The sequence below is a fragment of the Vespa crabro genome, chromosome 1, assembly GCF_910589235.1.
Source record: "Vespa crabro chromosome 1, iyVesCrab1.2, whole genome shotgun sequence".
NCBI lineage: Eukaryota > Metazoa > Arthropoda > Insecta > Hymenoptera > Vespidae > Vespa > Vespa crabro.
The window spans coordinates 2,747,247-2,763,028 of record NC_060955.1 but is presented as its reverse complement, the minus strand read 5'-3'; the positions used below and the strand labels follow the sequence as shown (position 1 = coordinate 2,763,028).

The following is a 15,782-nucleotide window of genomic DNA, read 5'->3' as shown; positions in this document are numbered from 1 at the left end:
TGCAAAGTCTAATTCTAAATCTTATAATACAAGTATTATCGAGCGAATGGCTGCATATTATATTACTTTTCCATAATTTTTTTAATCTTATTCCAACTAAACATTAACATATTTCAATCTTATATAGCTAATAATATTTCGAAAGAGGAAGTATAACAGAATTTATTTTACAATAATTTCTTACAAAAACGATAAGGAAATTTATCTATCACACTTTTATGTCCGCTATCATTTCTATTTATTCCTATTTACTCTCACTAATTATCCTTTATATATCTCGGGTGGGACCCATGGGATGGGCCCATGGGTGAGGGCCTCTGTGCGGGTTGCTGTTCAGCATCGTGTGGAGTTGTTTCTCTTTTCTCTTTCTGGGGCTCTTTTTTCGTTTTCCGGCTCTCTTTACATTCTCCGGCAGTCTTTTCTATTTCATATTTTTATTTTTCCATTATGTTTTCAATTATGTTATCAATATGTTATTTCCTTTTAATTGTATTTTCTTAATATTTGTTTATGTTGTTTCTTTTTATTTATTTTTTTAATTATGAGTTCAATTATGTTTTTTATAATGTTTTTAATTATGTTTCTAATTATGTTTCTAATTATGTTTTAATTATGTTTTTAATTATGTTTTTAATTATGTTTTCAATATATTCTTATTAATTTTGATTTATAGGTCTTAGGTAGGATCCATGGAATGGTGCTTGTTCTGTTTCTTTCTTTAGCTTTCTTATTTATTCATATATGTTTATTTTCTATTTTATTTATTTTTTATTATATTTATTTTCTATTTATAATCTAATATATATATTATGTTTTATTTTATATATTTTTTTATTCTTTTATTTTCTTTTTACCTTTTTCTTTTACAGTATAGATCATCGAGGGATAGGTTCATCTCCGGCCGGATCATACATCGCATGGCAGGATTCATCATCGATTTCTACGCGCGAATACGGGAAGGATAGGAAGAACACTGACGCGCGTGTCGGCTGGCACAGGCGTGGGTGTTCTCGGGCGCGATTATATTTCGTTTGATTGTTCGTATCGAAAACGCGAATTTAGAGTAGAGTTACCGTTTTTCTAACACTCGCGTGGGTGTTCGGGCGCGATTAAAGGTCCTACCGTGGACTACGTTTGATTTTTTCCAAATTTCGATGGGGTACATCGCGAATTTCGGCTTAACAGTAGAATCTACGTAATTATAACACACACGTGAGTGTCGCGACGCGATTAGTATTTCTAAGGAGTGCGCTTTGTTTGTTCGAAATTCGGAAAGCACGAATTCAGATGTGCTTAATAATTCGTTATGTCTGAAGCAGACGGTGCAATTGGTGGAGCTATCTGTAAGAGGTGTGTAGTAGCTAAGCTACGCATACCCTGTTAGTTAAGAAGCTATTGCATTGAAGCGGAAAGGTATTGCGGATCGCTATCGCGGAACGCGGATTTTAGAGTAGAGTCACCGTTAGCCCGTGGGTCTCCACATGCAGCAACCTTCACGTGGTGAGACCTGGGTCGTTAATACTTGTAAAGACTAATTATAAATCTTTTAACGCAAGTATTATCGAGCGAATGGCTGCATATTGTATTACTTTTCCAACATCTTTTCAATCTAATTTCAACTAAACATTAACACATATCCATTTTATATCGCTAATAATACTTCAATAAATAAATAAAGAAATATAGCAGAATTCTAAAATAATTTCTTAGAGAAATGCACTTTTTAAAACTTTTCTATCCAACTTATGCTCGCAGTCATTCCTATTTACTTTTATCTGCTCTTATTAATTAGTACTTATTAAGTCTTGAGTGGGTCCCATGGAGTGGGGCCCTGGTGTGTGGCCTTTGTGGCCGTCTCTGCTGTCTCAGCATCGTGTAGAATTACATCTTTTTCTACTTTTCTTTCTCCTCCAAACTGGATTCATCGAGAAATAGATTCATCTGCAATCTGATGAATCCAGTTTTTCGTTGAATGGCTATTACGATACTAAAAATTATGACTCGAATTCAAGGGTCAAACTGCTCAATAATTTTAACTCATTTCTCATATATCGAAACTAGCTTTTTTCTTGTATATCGAAAAAAAAAAAAACATAAAAAATTGTTAAATGAGGTAGAATTTTTAGGAATCTTCGGAACAGTTAGAGTAGCAGTGTTACACTTTCTGATCCTTATATGAAAGTTCATTCAGATGAAAGTTCTAAGAACGTAAGAAAAGTAACGGCGATATTCTAAATTCCGGTTTTATTCTAAAGTTTAGTGAAAGCGAAAATTTTTCAATTGTAGATAACTTTTGTAGATTTACTAATAACATTAGATAAATCATATAAGGATGATGTTTTTAATACTAAATAATTTTTTACTAATAAAAACTTTTGGTTTTTCCTTTAAGTTTGTTTATTTGACTTTTGGATTGCATAAATAATATATTAAATAAAATAATAATGATAATAGTAATGATAATAAATAATGATAAGAAAGAACAATTTATTATTATAAATACATAAAAAGAATTAATAAAAAAATAAATAAATTGAAAAAAAATAAGTTGAAGATATTAATAATATTCTAATATTTAATAAAATATACTTCTTTCCTTTATTTGCACAGTACTTTATTATGATAATGTTGTTTTCTTTTAATCAGCATTTCTCACAAATGATTTAAATAAAATCAAGGTAAATTATATAGCCTCTATATATATACATATATATATATATATATATATATATATATATATATATATATATATATATTGTTTTACATTTAAATTACAGAGCAATTTTTTTATATAATTTTTGCTATAAAAAATTAAAAAAGAAAAAAAAAAGAAAAAAAAAGAGGAAAAAGATATATTTCTCAAAACAGACAAACAGATAAAAATATTATATATAATGAACTTTTTTCTATTTGATTCTTAATACTATTTGGCAGTATCATTTAATTATATATGTATATATGTAATAGCACATCAAAAAATGTTCATAGCAATAAAATAAATATATTGAGATCCATGAGCAAATAAAATGAAAGCTTAAAATATATTATTAAATCAATGAAGATAATCTTATATCATGTTTTATAACACACAGCAATGAAATATCATTGCATTGTATATATATATATATATGTGTATATATATATCTATATGCATTCAATACACACAATACTAACAATAAGCGATACATATAGATGATAATATAATTTATCAAATACAGTCTATAATACGATTATTTTTATGATTTGTAATCTATGGTTTATGGAGAAAAAAATTATGGAGTATTCGTCGTTAATACTAAATTACATATATATTGAAATATATATGAAACAGTCTTACGTTAAATAATTATAGGAATACTTTGAATTTGAACTTGTATAGAAGCATAAAAATGATCAAAAGTATATTTACCAATTATCTAAAAATTCAAATCCAGTCTTTGGTATACATCTTTCTTCATCTTCGTGATTTAATTGAGAAGACTGAAAACTACTATAGGAGCTAGGTGTTTCTAAGAGAGCTGTTGATTCATTAATATCACTTGATTTTGTTCGTGAAATAGCTACAAGTGTATTAGATTGACTTTTATCCGAATCTCTATCGTGTACCAAACTTTCCATATCATCCTCCAAATTATTTTGCAATTTTAATAAAGAAGTTTTATTAATTAATTTTGCAAATATACTCTCGGAGTGTTCGGTATCTATGTCACTATTACGTAAATTTCCACACGGTTCATCTTCAAATATACTTTTGGAATAACACTCCGATTGATAACGATTAGTTTGATTAGAATTATAATTATCGGTAATTGAATTAGTATTATTTCTTTGAGTTTTAATTGGACTTGAAAAATGAGGAGATTCTCCGAAATGAGATCTCAGACATTTGGATGTAAAATCTTCATTAGGATCTATTAAATTTAAATTCATTTGTGATTGTGTCATAAATGAAAATGGTGCAGAATGTTCATCTCGCCATTTTAATGTCTGCAATGGAAAAGACATAGACACACAATGATGTATAACAAAATTACAACTATTTATGACTACCTTGAAGTTTTAGTCTTAAAGAATTCTATTTAAATATACTTACAGATCCTGTTTCATCGATGACGTATTTCATGCCAGTCTGAATACGAAGTTTCGGATACCAATCTGGTAATTCTTTAGTAAGTTCAACTTCCTTAACTGCATATTGTAAAGCTACCTCGGGTTGAATTATAGTTTCATTAATCGCCTGGTTCCGTTCTGATATGCTCAAAGTATTCCAAAGACCCTCATAAGCTTCTTTTGTCACAGTTATATCTTCGCCAATACGTTGAGCCAAAGGACTTAAACTATAAAAATATTTTTCTGCTCTCGAACTAAGTGTACCTGTACTCATCATGTTATACTAAAATATAAGAAATAAAAATTATCTTAAAAAATAAACTTTTAAAGAATGTAACATAAATTTTTGCAAATTTTCAATATACGTACATATACACTTTCTTCGAATTCGAAAATTATTGTATAACCTATACACTTTAATACTACTACACTAATATTATTATTGCAAAATTATAAATTATTACTGTAGTTATCTATACGTAATAAATATAAGCATAAGCAATTCTATTGTCTTTCATGATGTCCGTATCAATCAAGATCAATAAACACAAATTACCATTATGTGCTACAACACATTATATATCAATAAATGTACTATTAAAAGAATTAACAAATAGAAATTGTTAATGTGTTATCAATTTCGACATCGAAAAAGAAAATTAATCGTTTAATTGTAATAAGATCATCGCTAATATATGCTCGCACAATTTCACCCACCAAATCGAAAGAAAATTTCACATTGCACAATAATGGCGTACGCTGATTGGCCAGTTTAAAAATTTTTTCCAAACAGTAAAATTACCGCGGAAAATATAAAAGTCATTAAAACTTACAATTTAGTTTAGCTTTCATTTTCGAAAAAATGTCTTAATATATTATAAATGAAAATTAATAAAAATGTTAGATGAAGGATTTTGAATTTAGCTTACGAAATTAACCAATTATTGAATGTTGAACTGGTAGAATCTATTTAAATATAAATAGATTATACATTAAATATAAATACACATTATATATTATAATATTTATATTTTAGATTAAACAAAAAAGAAATATTTGCAGTATCTGATTGCTTCCATATATGTATATATATATATGTATATATATATCTACTTTATCAAAATATTATACTAATCAGGTTTTTATTATTATACAAATATATACGGCGATCATATTATCATTATTATTGTGAATCAGTTCTTATTATACATCTTGGTTTGACAAAGTTACTACATCTATATACGAACAGAATACATATGACACGTATGTATGTATGTATATATATATATATATATATATATATACATATATACATATATATATACATATATATATATACATCCATATATATAACATAAAACATGATGGGAGATAATGACTTACAAATAACAATGTATCAAGAGGAATGATAATAAATAATAACTGAGTGCTGTGTTATTTCGTTGACCATAATTAACAATGATTTAAATAATGTTGGTAGGTATGTGTACCTTTAATTTCGTGTACGTATTTAAGCATAAATTTCATTAATATAGAATAAACAAATGTATTAACTAAGTATGAATGTCCCTTTTCACAAAAGATATCTATATACAATTCATTATCGTACTTTAAAATACAAAATATAAACGATAAATTAAATTTGTTAGATTTATATAATTAATGTATAGTAACGCGCTATTTTAATTTCATAACTTCTGAATTTCTTATTTTTTATTGGACGCAAGTAGTAAGATATACATTATATATATATATATATATATATATATATATATATATATATATATATATATATATATATGCATATGTACATATATGTGTATATATATATATATAACAAGAATGAATCGTCGATTAGAAGTTTCGAAATACACTATCTTGTTAAATTAGCAAAAAATACTCTGCCTTTAGATACATCAGCAACTTTGTGGATTTTGCATTTGTACATAAAAATTGCTGTAAATACAAAAACTTTTCAATAACATTGAAAAAGCGCGCGATAGTAAATATCCAAATAAAAATAATATACAATTTCAATTTATTATATTTTTGTTCAATATTTATGAAAATAGATTACTTTTCTTTGACCTAGAGCAAAAATTTAATTGTATATAATAATAAATTTATTTAATAATATATGTAATATCATTACATATATTATTAATATATGTGATATATATACTGTTAATTATAACTATACTATATAATGTAAAATTATCTACTAGTGTGCTATGTTAAAATTATATAATTTATAGATTTAACATATAGATAATGTCTATTTTTAATTAAAAAATAATTATAAAACGTATTGTTTTAATCGCAAACTTTTAACAAAACTAAATATAACATTTATATTTATATATTAATTACAATTATTTAAGTGGATATGTTTTCAATATTGCATATTGAATATACTGAAACATACATTATTTTAACAAAGCACACTTCATATTCAAATCAATACTGATTTTCAACACCATCAAGTTACATGAACGTAAGTGCTGCACCGCATCACTTTTTTCAATCTAAATTTTACATCAATTCTTTTTTTAATTTTAGAAACCTAAGCTCTTTACCCACGATTATCATGTTTTTAAAACATGTATTTCAATACATCTTATTTGATTAATTGTCATTTTATGATATTATATTGTCAATATTTGAATAGAAATTTTTAATAATTTCTTTTTACAGAAAATAATGCATTTAAATAATAAAATAATAAAATATACTGAAAGGGACTTTAACAGAATTCACTTTTTAATATTGTTTGTAATAATGGAAAAATGTTGTGCAAGCACAAAGAATTATAAATATTTTCAATATTTATTAGTGCACCTTCTTAAGAGAACAATTTTCCATGTGAAAATGCCTGTTAATAAATTTTACTGAACTCTCCCTTTTTTTTCAAAAAAATACATTACATTGATAAATTTACACATGAAATACACCATTTACTGTTATATTAGTGGAGAATATGTGAATACACAGTACATAATTTATTTTTATTGATTATAGTTTTCACGGACCATTCAGAGTTATTGTAAACATATCGAGAAGTTTTCCTAACTGTTAGGATTTAAGAATACTGTTGTGTTATTCTAAAATTATACAAATTAAATATATACTTCTGAAAAGTGAATTGATAATTCTGAAAATTTTCATCCCCTTAAAAATAAACAAATAATGACAAAATATTATCCATTTAATTGCATCAATGTTCAGATTTATGTAAATAAATCTAAATCATGAGATATACATTTCTAAAGAAAAAATTAAAATTAAAAAAAAAAAAAAAACGAAAGATTAGAAAAAAACAAGTCATGGAAAGGACAATATAATATATGAATTATCCAAGTTAAAAAATAATGATTGTGAAAAACTTGAAAAAAATAAAAATAAAAGATCCTGCATAGTATGATCACCAAAGAATTTTTTTTCAGTTATGACGTATTAGTATTAGTCAAATGTTTGAGAGGACCAATACTCAGTACCGATGTAGCACCAAGTGCGCCTAAATTACATGTATTAGGATTTCTAGCACCATCTATAGTTATTAGTGGTAAACCAAAATATCCCCCTGTTTGAGCACTTAATTGTGATAATGGTATATAACTTTGAATCCCCAAATTTGTTAAGCGATTCAAAACATGTGAAGATTTTAAATCTACGACTGGAATAGCCAATTCTATATTTCCATTTGGTGACGTAGGATCAGGTTCCCGGTGATAAGTTTGTTTGTGCGAAATTAGTGCATGAGCTGATGGATATTGAGCAGTACATAAATTACACCTTCAAAAAAATATAGATTTTTTTATTAATATTATATATAATTATTTAATAATTTTATATATATATTATAAAAAATAATAAAACTTACTTGTGATTAAGTTTATTTAATAATCGGTGATTTGCTAAATGCTGTGATAACATTTCTTGATTTTGGAAATTTTTATCACACATTTGACAATAAAGTGATGTTGCTCTGAAATAAACATATAAATTTCAAGAAAATCAAATAAAATTGAAATAAATAAACATATATATCCATACCTTGGAGGCCTTCCTCGTCGTATAGCTGGTACTTGAGGTGGATTATCTTGCGTTAAATCTACAGTAGGTGGTCTAGGTGGCCGATCTGCATCATTTATTGGTGATTTATTTTGTTTATTTTGAGGAACAGCAAATTGACCTTGTTCTTGCTGCTTTCTTTGTGAATTTGCTGGTACAATAGAAATAGCTGAATTTAAATTAAGAGATGGGACATTTAAAGATGGTTGATTAGAAGTAGGCCTTTGTTGTTGTACTGATGATTGGTGTTTATTTTGTTCACCTGTTTTATTTTTATTTGCGGCTGGCGTAACTGTAATACCTCTAGCTGCTAATACATTTGCTACGGCCTTTGCATCTGACTTCTTATTACCAGGATTTGTTGTATTTTGAAGTTGAGCTGAGGTAGAACCTTTTGATTAGTAAGATATTTCTATATTTTTGAAATATACCTCTTCAATATTTAATGTTAACATTAGGTAAAATAGAAATATAGTAAAACGTGCAATAATTCAATTAGCAATATATAAAACATTTAAAAAAATTAATGAAATATAACAATGACTGAATAAAAAGATAGAAAGTAAAAAAATAAAATGGAAAGCTATTGTTCAGAAGAGGCACTTCAATGAAATTAATTAACATAAAATATTGAAAACTAGAATTATATAAAATTGATATATAAAAATATGGAAAAATAATTGCTCAAGCATCATAAAATATAATTATTTAATAAGAATATTATTAACATCCTTGAATAATAATATCGTATGAGAGAAATATAAAACATAATATAAATAATGTTAATAATATTCTTCACACACAATATTACAACACAATTAGTTTCAACTTACCAGGTTGTCTAACACTAAGAGTTATTGAATCCGTAAGATGTATTGTTGAATCATTTCTATTTGTTGACTGTGTCGTAGCTCCTTGAACATTTTGTATTACAGGTAATCCATCATTTCTTTTCTGTTGTGCAATAACATGACAATCTGCATCTTCATTTCTATCTGGCATTAAAACATCCATCTTTCTTTGTTTTAAAGGAGAATTATTTTGTTGTTGTTGTTGCTGTACTTGCATTGTTTGTTGCATTGGTCTTTTTAAACGTTGACGAGGAACTACACCACCTTGAGGTATGCGTGGTGCCCTAATAAAATTCATATATAAATATCAATTACTATAGCTTGGTACATATACATTTAACATATTCAAATAGACATTTTGAAGATTATAATTAGCTTAAAATATCTTACCTTGTGTTTTGTGCAGCCGACGGATATCGTCCGCGTGACATTGGTTGAGGAAGTTGGGGATGCATTTGTGCCGGAGTCATCTGCGGATATGGACCAGGTCCATATTGTGGATATAAATGAGATAAATGAGAAGGGTAATGCATACTCTGCGGACCAGGAACTCTATATAATGATGGTCTCCCTGGTGGCTGTACAAAATAATTTGGTCCTGGTATCATAGTATTAGCTCCTGGTGGAAGACTTGGAGGTAATTGTGTTTGTGGAAGAGGCATACGTTGCACTTGTTGAGCTAGTTGCTGTACAGGTGCTGGCAATTGTTCAAAATTAACTGGTGGTATTATTTGTTGGCCTGTATTGGCTGTAGTATATGTTGGTGAATTTGTTTGATGAGGAGATGTCAATGGAGAATTTGTATTAAGTTGCGATGGAGATTCCATAGACGGAGCATGTGGCGAATGCGAATTTAACTGTGGAGATGTTCGGCATAAGTATGGTGAATTTTGATTTAAATGAGGAGAATTCGTATTTAAGTGTGGTGATAATTGACTAACATTTGGAGAAAGTGACGTTCCATGTACTTGAGATTTGTGCATTGAAACTTCTACTGGCGAATGGAAAATAAGATTGGCACAATCTGGAATATTGCAATGATAATGACCAGCTTTACTACGATGCTCATCAAGATGTGCTATATCCTTAAACTTTTCATTGCAAACACGACATGTATTAACAGTTTCTGCTAATTTTTCTAGAGAAACATATTCAGTTTCAACAGGCGGTAGATTACTTGATATCGATTCACTTTGATTGCGTCTTTGGTGCTCAATTAAAAAATTTTGCAAAAGTGAAGTAGAACTTTCAATATTGTTTTCATTTGAATTTTCTCCTTGTGCCTCATTCTCTTTTAAATTAACTTTATCTTTATGCGTTAAATCAGTAGACGATTGATTCCAATTAAACCCAGTTGATGTCTCTGTAGATTGTTTTGGATCATCTTCAGATACAGAATGATTAGAAAATGTGGAAGACTTAGAAATAATGCTTATGGCTGGATTTTCTTCAAGATCATGTATCATATCTACTTCATTTGCCGTATCATCATCTTCATTAACAGAAGAAATAATTAAATGATTCACAGTTCTAGAACTGAAAACATTTTCATATGTTTAATAATTATATTAACCAATTAATAAACATATTAACATAATCATAAGTTACCCTGATTGTTCTCCCAACATCTTTAGATTTTCTATAGTTTCTCTGCATGTTGCTTCTAAGGCATCAGATTCTTCATGATCATCTGATTCTAAATACCTTTTTCCTGAATTATCATAATGATCTGTCCCATGTAAATCATCAATGTTTTGATCTTCCTTTTCAGATATATTTGCCATATCACTCCCTACTCCAGAATCAACTTCGTTGATATCTAAGGATCGTCTTTCGTTTCCTTCCAAAGCATTATCATTATCAGTTTCAAATTTCTCATAATCATCCTATAGAAATTTGAAATATAATTTAGACAATATAAAAACTTAAATAACTTTTAATCTATAAAAACATACATCTTGATCTACCATCACGTTTTCGAATGTTTCTTCAGTTGAATTTTCTGTATCTTCTGTATCTGTTTGTTCATTTTTATCCTCTGCACCTGCCACGTCTTCTGTAGAGTAATTACCTATGTTCAAATTATGATTAGTATTGACAACAATAAAATTCTCAGACACCGATGATTTCTTAAGTGTTAATTTAAGAGGATCAGTATATGTTGTTTTCTTAAGTTTTAATTTGAGAGATTGACTATTTTCTGAAGTCAACCAATACGTATCGTTGTAATTTCTGTTCAATGTTTCTAAATTAGTAACTCTCTTAAGTATTACACGAGGCCTTCCTAAATGAGTGAAAATATGTGTTCGTAATTGTTTCTTCGTTGTATATTGTACTTTACAAATTTCACATTGGAACAATTGTCTGGATAAATCATACGGTGGGCTTTGTTTATCTATTTGTTCACCTGTAACAATACACAGAATTATATTTCCAATTATAATAAGTATCATATTCAAGTTAAAAATGAACAAGAACAGAAACCGCCATTTTATATTAACAAATTTATAAATAGATTAAAAAAGATAGATATATTTCTTCGTTGATACTACAAAAAAAAAAAATACCTAACACAATTTGCCGCGCTTTCGTGTCTTATGAATTGATTACACCAATGTCACGAACGTTTTACATCATCCATGCAGATGATTCGTTGATCATATTGAGCATACTATTCTCGTTTATCTCTACTCACTAACCGATCAAAATTGCAACGCTCTACTATCACAGGATTGACGTTATGTAAACAATAAACGTATTTTTTATTTATAATGACGTACGATAATACTAATGCGGAAAATGACTTTTTTTTATTCTATATACGAACTGTTTAACACCCAAGTAGATTTATTTTGCCATGAAAATGGGACAACAGATCGATATCATTTAAAGAAGGAATCCGATTGGTTCATATACTCGATATACAAAGTTCCCGCCACAATTACTTTTGAATTAACGCGATCTTAAACACGAGGCTTGTCGATCCGCCGAGTGGACGTATTGTCGTATATTTGAAATGTTTGTTTATTTATTTTTTATAATAAAAATAATACGATCAAACGATACAAAAAAATTATCGAGATATAACGTAAACTAACGTAAAATAAGAGAAGGTAAGAGATGTATATTTCTAATACATTTCTAATGTAAATCGTTAATATAATGGTATGTGTATGTATATATATGTATATATATATATATATATATATATACATAATATTTTATGTAAAGCAAACTTCCTAATTAATTAAATAATAGGAAGCAAATAATGAAATTATTTATAAAATAGCAAATAATGAATATTCATAATGACTAAAGCTATGACTATTAACTAAATATAAATTCATTGTTAAATTAAATATTAATTTAAATTTATAAAATATGTAAATTATTTTGAAATGTTACTGGATAATATATTTTCTAAAAAAAACTATTCATTTTTATATATGTAAATTTATTAAAAATGGTTGAATTAAAGAAAAATAAAAAATGTTCAGTAATGGCATAGCCAAAGGATTAAAAGAATTAATTTAAAAGAAAAAGAAGTAAATTAAATAAATAGAAATTAAATAAGTTTTCAATAAACAAAATAACATACTATTTTCATAGATATTATATATTATATATTCTTTTGATAGAAAGGAAACGACAGCTCCATATAAAGTTATATGTACTCGTTATATTCCTTTTAAAATCCTTATGGCTTATATACATTCGTGTAATTTATTTACATGAACATATAATATTTTTCTATTAATTTTAATTAATAATCACATACCAAATGTCTGTAGAAAATCCACATCATTATCGTGATAAATTGTATCCTTTTTGGACAATCCAAATTTTCTAATATGGTTTTCTAATGGATCATTCATTTCCAATCTGTAAATAGTAATACAAAGCTTTTTTATTAAATATTATCAATTTATTAGTTGTATTTATAACAAAACTTGCAACGTTTTTAAACATGCCATACACAATTATTTACATAAATATGACTACACTGTTTTGCTTCTTTTCCTTTTTATTAGACTAAAAGATAGATATATATATATATATACATATATATAAATAGAGTACTTACAGGCATTGTTGCCAACAATGAAAATTTTCATAAAGTTAACAACATAAGTTCATCTGGAAACTGGCATGCGAACACTATTGTACATCGTACAATAACAAAACGAAACATTCGAAAAAATGGCTTGTATTCATCGAATCTTTCGAACCTCAAGTATAAAAATAATTATAATCTTTATCGTTGATAATCACATATAGATAATTCAAAACACAATAATGACAATTATTCGACATTTAAGAGGCCATACGAACAAATAGATTTTACATCGATGTAACGAATTCGTACCCAATATTCAGGAGAAATGGGGCCAATTAAATACGCGCGCTGGATAAATTTCCAACGTGAGTCAAAGTGACTACGCGCCAAATCTTTTCGATCTCTTTTTGTATTCTTTTCTTTTCTTTTCTTTCTTCACCGCACTACAGTGATCAAAGATCATCCATCCGCACCAAGGAGATCATCTTTCTGATCTTCTCTTTCTTGGTTTTTCACATCGATCAACAGGAGAGAAAGATCCGTAAATAACGATATAAACAAACGATGCGATGAAGATTTCTTATCGTTTGGAGGATATTAACATTCCTCTTATTTTTTTTTTTTGCATATGATCAAATATGGCTGACAGTGTTATAACATGACCACAGCGTATTCCTTTGTACGATACATTGACGCGGCGACCGTTTAACGATGGTGAAATCGACGTTTTTACTGCCACCGGACGCCTTTAACTTATTCTATCTCAATTTTATTATTAGTACGTGTTATATTCAGCCGCCAGTATAGCGGCGCCACCACAATGAAACCGCGCAACAGGACAAACAACAGCGTGAATTCTTACCGGACTGTTGAGCGCGGCTCAACGTCAGAGGTTCAGATTCGTTGTATCTTGTAAGGGCGCACGCGCGCGCCCGCGGACGCGGGCTGGCGAGCATGGAGCAGCGGGAGCCGACGGCGGGCTTCGCTCCCCACTCCGGGACGCTTGCGGTTTCCCTCTTTTTCCCCCACTTTTTACCACTCGTTTACTCTTCGTAGGAATGACGCTCGTTTAACCTGCCAACCAGCTCTCCCATCACGCTTACCTTTTCCCCCGTCAGCTCTGATACAGCGTTCCTTTATGAAGATTTCGAGGGTTCGTTGTCGACTGCGTACTTGTATGGTTAAACGTGCGCATGCGTTAGTTCTCCTCTAACCCTTTGCATGACACTAGGCGGAAGTATAAAGGGAGAGCAGCCAGATGCATATGACTGTAGGCAGGCTCGCTTCGTCAGAGGAAAGAAGAAAATGAGAAAGAGAGAGCAAGAGCGAGAGCGAGAGAGAGAGAGAGAGAGAGAGAGTGTATGTGTGGGAAAGGGAGGAGGAAAAGAGAGACAAACATAGAGATAGAGATAGAGAGGGAGATGGGTAGATAAAAAGAGAAAGAAAAAAAGCGAGAACGAGTGGAAGAGATGGGAAACAACTCGAATTAAAATAAAATCAACTTAATATGCATTTGAAAGCTTGGTGGGGAACCAATGAAGCGATATTGACGCAGCGTACCTCCTACATTCCCGGATAAACTCCGTTTTTTCTTTTATCTCCCTTCTATCTACTCTCTCTCTCTCTCTCTCTCTCTCTCTCTCTCTCTCTCTCTCTCTCTCCCTCTCTCTCTCCTACACACCGTTTTTTTTCTTTTTATCTTCGATCCCAGTCGCTCGTTCCTATCTTCTTTTCTTTTGAACTTCATTCACTTACCCTATTGTATCTATACGAATCCTCTTCCCTTCCTCCTCCAAAGTTCCATATTATTCCTTTTTTCCATTTGGATTTGTCCCAACTGAATCCTCAACCAAGTGAGTTCCTTGTTACCAATTGCCATTTACTATCGCCTATCTTTGTTATTTTTTTGTAAAGCGTAACAATGGCAAGTTTTAACAATATTTACGGAACTACTGATTCTGTTTTGCAAATTTTTTGTTTTCATTCCTGTAACGTGACAACGAACGACGAACATTAAAATTATAAATTTAAATTGGTTAATCGATCGTAACTGTAGCATTTATATATACATCTATGTATGTATCTAACTACGTACATACATACACAACATACACAACATACATACGCATACACATACAGACATTAATCGGGGGTGTGTCGTTTCAACATAAACGTAACCAAGAGAACCTTTAAGAAATGTTAGGCACGTATTCGCCTTAAAGAACCAGTTTTATCTTGAAAGCACGCGAGCAAGGCGTGGTCATTAATGGTTGGTCGTCGTCTTGGAGGACGAATATAGTAGGGGAACCCAACGGAACATGTCGAAAACGGCCGAGAGTGACGTTCCTCTATTGATCGTAAAGCGTGTTAGTATTGGTGTACAGAGCATAGCTGTAAGAAACTTGTGCACGTTAACATTCACACATATGAACGCATATACATGCATACATATGAACTTACCATCAGCAGCATACATACATTAGAAAGCACACGGCATATTTGAAAAGCTCCATGTGCTTGATTTATAAAAGATCGTAACCTTTTTGAATTAACTTTGAAAATTATCATATAAATTAATATTGTTAGAACAATATCATGAGAGTTCAAAAAAAAAAAAAAAAAAAAAAAAAAAAAAGAAAGAAAGAAATAACGAAATTTTCAAGTTCACATTTATTAAATATTAATGACCCAAC

At 29.2% G+C, this 15,782-nt stretch overlaps 2 protein-coding genes across 13 annotated transcripts; both read right to left on the bottom strand.

Annotated features, from left to right (window-relative positions):
- Nucleotides 1-3,388: 3,388 nt before the first annotated feature.
- On the bottom strand, nucleotides 3,389-5,123 carry LOC124429827 (uncharacterized protein C1orf198-like). The gene is made up of 3 exons (XM_046975547.1): nucleotides 4,480-5,123; nucleotides 4,094-4,393; nucleotides 3,389-3,987 (listed from the first exon to the last, which is right to left on the bottom strand). The coding sequence occupies exons 2-3, from the start codon at nucleotides 4,385-4,387 to the stop codon at nucleotides 3,406-3,408; spliced, it is 876 nt and encodes a 291-aa protein (XP_046831503.1). The 5' UTR covers nucleotides 4,388-4,393; nucleotides 4,480-5,123; the 3' UTR covers nucleotides 3,389-3,405.
- A 1,799-nt stretch (nucleotides 5,124-6,922) lies between these two features.
- LOC124429718 (COPII coat assembly protein SEC16-like) lies at nucleotides 6,923-15,043 on the bottom strand. Of its 12 annotated transcripts, none has more exons than XM_046975391.1 (11): nucleotides 14,845-15,043; nucleotides 13,117-14,372; nucleotides 12,811-12,914; nucleotides 10,988-11,439; nucleotides 10,641-10,918; nucleotides 9,423-10,568; nucleotides 9,015-9,316; nucleotides 8,444-8,560; nucleotides 8,164-8,332; nucleotides 7,991-8,095; nucleotides 6,923-7,902 (listed from the first exon to the last, which is right to left on the bottom strand). In XM_046975391.1, exons 3-11 carry the CDS (start codon nucleotides 12,905-12,907, stop codon nucleotides 7,554-7,556), a joined length of 3,015 nt encoding a protein of 1,004 aa, XP_046831347.1. In that variant the 5' UTR covers nucleotides 12,908-12,914; nucleotides 13,117-14,372; nucleotides 14,845-15,043; the 3' UTR covers nucleotides 6,923-7,553. The 12 variants fall into 12 exon arrangements, with proteins under 12 accessions (XP_046831347.1, XP_046831337.1, XP_046831329.1 ...); XM_046975381.1 differs by having other exon boundaries at nucleotides 8,444-8,572; nucleotides 14,845-15,042; XM_046975373.1 differs by having other exon boundaries at nucleotides 8,164-8,350; nucleotides 14,845-15,042.
- Between the last annotated feature and the right edge of the window lie 739 nt (nucleotides 15,044-15,782).